The sequence below is a fragment of the Periophthalmus magnuspinnatus genome, chromosome 21 (genome assembly GCF_009829125.3).
Source record: "Periophthalmus magnuspinnatus isolate fPerMag1 chromosome 21, fPerMag1.2.pri, whole genome shotgun sequence".
NCBI classification, from domain to species: Eukaryota; Metazoa; Chordata; class Actinopteri; order Gobiiformes; family Gobiidae; genus Periophthalmus; species Periophthalmus magnuspinnatus.
This window is the reverse complement of record NC_047146.1, coordinates 3,726,233-3,729,869: the sequence shown is the minus strand read 5'-3', so window position 1 is coordinate 3,729,869 and position 3,637 is coordinate 3,726,233. Positions and strand designations below refer to the sequence as shown.

The 3,637-nt window shown below is 44.7% G+C and overlaps 1 protein-coding gene across 1 annotated transcript; it reads left to right on the top strand.

Annotated features, from left to right (window-relative positions):
- Window positions 1-561: 561 nt before the first annotated feature.
- Window positions 562-2,778, top strand: LOC117389740 (C-X-C chemokine receptor type 1-like). Its single transcript, XM_033987461.2, has 2 exons — window positions 562-636; window positions 1,344-2,778. Exons 1-2 carry the CDS (start codon window positions 630-632, stop codon window positions 2,417-2,419), a joined length of 1,083 nt encoding a protein of 360 aa, XP_033843352.1. The 5' UTR covers window positions 562-629; the 3' UTR covers window positions 2,420-2,778.
- The last annotated feature ends 859 nt before the right edge of the window (window positions 2,779-3,637 follow it).

Below are 3,637 nucleotides of genomic sequence, written 5' to 3'. Positions count from 1 at the left end.
GACAAAAGAGATGGATGGATGAACAGAGAGAAGGAGAGAGAGACAAAAGAGATGGAGGGATAGAGAGAAGGAGAGAGACAAAAGAGATGGAGGGAGGGAGAGAGAAGAGATGGAGGGAGGGACAGAGAGAAGGAGAGCGAGACAAAAGAGATGGAGGGAGGGAGAGAGAAGAAGGGAGAGAGACATATGAGATAGAGGGATGGACAGAGAAGCAGAGAGAGACAAGAGATGACAGGACAGAGAGAAGGAGAGAGAGAGAGACAAATGAGAGAGGAGAGAGATGAAAGCGATGGAGGGACGAACAGAGAAGAGAGAGACAAAAGGGATGAACAGAGAAGAGAGAGAGAAAAAAGAGTTGGAGGGAGAGAAGGCGAAACAAAAGAGACAGAGGAATGAACAGAGAGAAGGAGAGAGACAAAAGACTCAAAGGGAGTGACAAAGAGGAGGAGAAAGACATGAGATATAGGGAGGGACAGAGAAGAGAGAGACAAAAGCGATAGAGGGAGGGGCAGAGAAGAGAGAGACAAAAGCGATAGAGGGAGGGACAAAGGAGGAGGGAGCGAGACAAAAGTGGTTCCTCTGTTTTCAGCTCATTTTCTCCTGGACTCGCTCAGACAAACAGCTCCATCATGTCTGGTAAGTTCAGATTTAACATTTTTAATTTAACGTCATTTTAATTTGTAAAACATTTTGTGCTGAAATCTGTTTATTTATTTAGATTTTTAGATTTGAGTGAAGATTTTCTGAGTCAAAAACAAAATGATTTAATACTAATAAGTTTAAATAATATAGTGAAATCTCTGACTCTTGGCTAGATCTACAGTTCTTAAAGCTACAGTACGTAACTTTCTGGAGCTGCTACGTCACCTGCATGCTTCTATGGAAAAGTTAAAATCATATTACGGAACATTCTCTATAGCAGGGCTGTCAAATTCAACTAAAATGTGCAAATATATAAAAAATATATCTGTGTAACGGCGTAATTCCTGATAAACCGACATTTTAAGACAAAGATTTAAATTTACTTCGTCACGGCCGCATAAAATGACATGGCGGGCTGCATTTGGCCCCGGGGCCTTGAGTTTGACACATGTGCTCTATAGAGATATACGTTTTATGTCATACTGTGGAAGATTATAGCCAAAAAACAGCATTACCATGGAAACAAGCAGGACAAACAAACAAAAAAGTTACATATTGAGTCTTTACGCCGTCTTCAGATTAAATTATTATTATTTTTTGAAGTTTTTCACGGGGTTCAAGACGGACGTTAGTTTTATTTTAATGTTTACTTTTATATTTTAAAAATTAGTTTCAGAGTTTCATTTTGTTTTGTGCCGCAGATGACTTCTCCTCGTCTTTTGTCGCAGACTTCGGGTCCATCTACGAGGAGCTAAACTTCACGTACAACGACTCCGGCTTCGTCCTGGACCCGGAGACGCAGCCCTGCCCGCACTTCTCCGTCAGCGACGTCGTCATGGTGCCTATCTCCGTCTTCTACATCCTGGTCTTCCTCTTGGCGCTGCCCGGCAACCTGTGCGTCTCCGCGGTGATCGCCAACACCAAGCAGGCCCTCCCGCCGTCAGACCTGTACCTGCTTCACCTCGCCATCGCCGACCTCATCCTCGCCCTCACGCTTCCGTTTTGGGCCGCCTCCGTCACGCTCGGATGGATTTTCGGAGACGCCATGTGCAAAATCGTCACCGTTTTCCAGGAGCTGAGTTTTTATTCCAGTATCCTGTTCCTGTCGTGCATTAGCGTGGACAGATATCTGGTGATCGTCCACGCGATGGAGGAGAGAAGGAAGGACCGTAAAATACTCAGCTGGATGGCGTGCGCGGCCGTGTGGTTGGTCGGAGCCTTCTTGTCACTTCCTGGTCTCTTTAGCTCCGCCTACGCGTCGCAAAACTCAAGTCAAATTGTGTGTCACGAACGCTACGACCCGACTAGCGCTGATTCGTGGCGTTTAGCGACGAGAATCCTGCGTCATACCTTAGGTTTCTTGATCCCGTTAGCGGTTATGCTAATCTGCTACGGCGTCACGATCCAGCGCTTACTGCAAATCCGTGGAGGTTTTCAGAAACAGAAAGCGATGAGAGTGATCGTTTGTGTCGTGGCGGCGTTTTTGTTATGCTGGATGCCCTACCATTTGGCGGTGATGGCGGACACGTTTTTCCGGACGAAGCTGGTGCCGTACCAGTGTCCGGCGCGGTTAGCCGTGGACCGCGCCATGCTAGCGACGCACAGCCTGGGTCTCCTGCACGCCTGCGTGAACCCGGTGGTCTACGCCTTCGTGGGGGTGAAGTTCAGGAGGAGGTTCATGCAGATCCTCAGGAAGTGCGGCGTCGTGAAGACCAGACCAGCGCCACGGCCGAGTCGCACCTCCGTGTCCTCAGAGATCACCTCCGTCTTCATGTGAACGTCTCAAAACATCTGGACATCGGGGACTGTTGAGTCAAACTTTGGTCATAGTTTTACGTTCAGGTTTTAAACATCTTTGGGCATTTGGAGAACATCAGGAGATCTGTTGGACATTGGTTTAGATCCAGATTAGACCCAGTTCAGTCTTGGTTCAGTCCTGGTTTTGTCCTGATCTAGACCTGGTTTAGTCCTGGTTTAGTCCTGGTTTAGTCCTGGTTTAGTCCTGCTCTAGACTTCTATGTGAGAAGACCCAAAATATCTTCATAAGCTTGTTAAACTATTTTGCTCTGAGACGCCATTTTGAGGACTTATTACTGTTTAAGGTTTAGAATATTTCTTGTGAACTGTTGCTTACTGTGGCCGAATTTCCTCATTTTTCATCACTGAAACCTATTTTTATATTTTTTTGTCATCCACAATTGAAAAAAAAAACTATTTTTATATAAAATATATATTTTAAATTAAAAATGTATTGTAATGTATTTATATTTCACTGTTGTTCCTTAATTCAAGGTAGTCCTGGTTTAGTCCTGGTTTAGTCCTGGTTTAGTCCTGGTTTAGTCCTGGTTTAGTTCTGGTTTAGTCCTGGTTTAGTCCTGGTTTAGTCCTGGTTTAGTCCTAGTTCAATCCTGGTTTAGTCCTGGTTTAGTCCTGGTTTAGTCCTGGTTTAGTCCTGGTTTAGTCCCGGTTTACCCCTGGTTTAGTCCTGGTTTAGTCCTGGTTTAGTCCTGGTTTAATCACAGTTTAGACCTGGTTTAGACCTGGTTTAGTCCTGGTTTAGTTCTGGTTTACTCCTGGTTTAGTCCTGGTTTAGTCCCGGTTTACCCCTGGTTTAGTCCTGGTTTAGTCCTGGTTTAGTCCTGGTTTAATCACAGTTTAGACCTGGTTTAGTCCTGGTTTAGTCCAGGTCTAGACCTGGTTTAGTCGTTTACTTTTGTCCTGGTTTGAACTGGGTTAAAGGAGAAGAGCTGAAAACTGATCCCATGATCAAAATGTTAAAAAAGTCGGACAAACACTTTTCTGCTCTTCTTTTCTGCTCTTCTTTTCCGCTTCTTTCCGATCAAAGGATTTATCATCACGTTTAAATAATTTTTGTTTCTAAATTTGGAATATTGACTGGACTAAACGTGACACAGAACATTTAAGCCCCACTGAAACCATCTGTTCCCAGGATGCATTTCACCACAGCCTATCGCCCCGTCCCTTTAAATCCTGT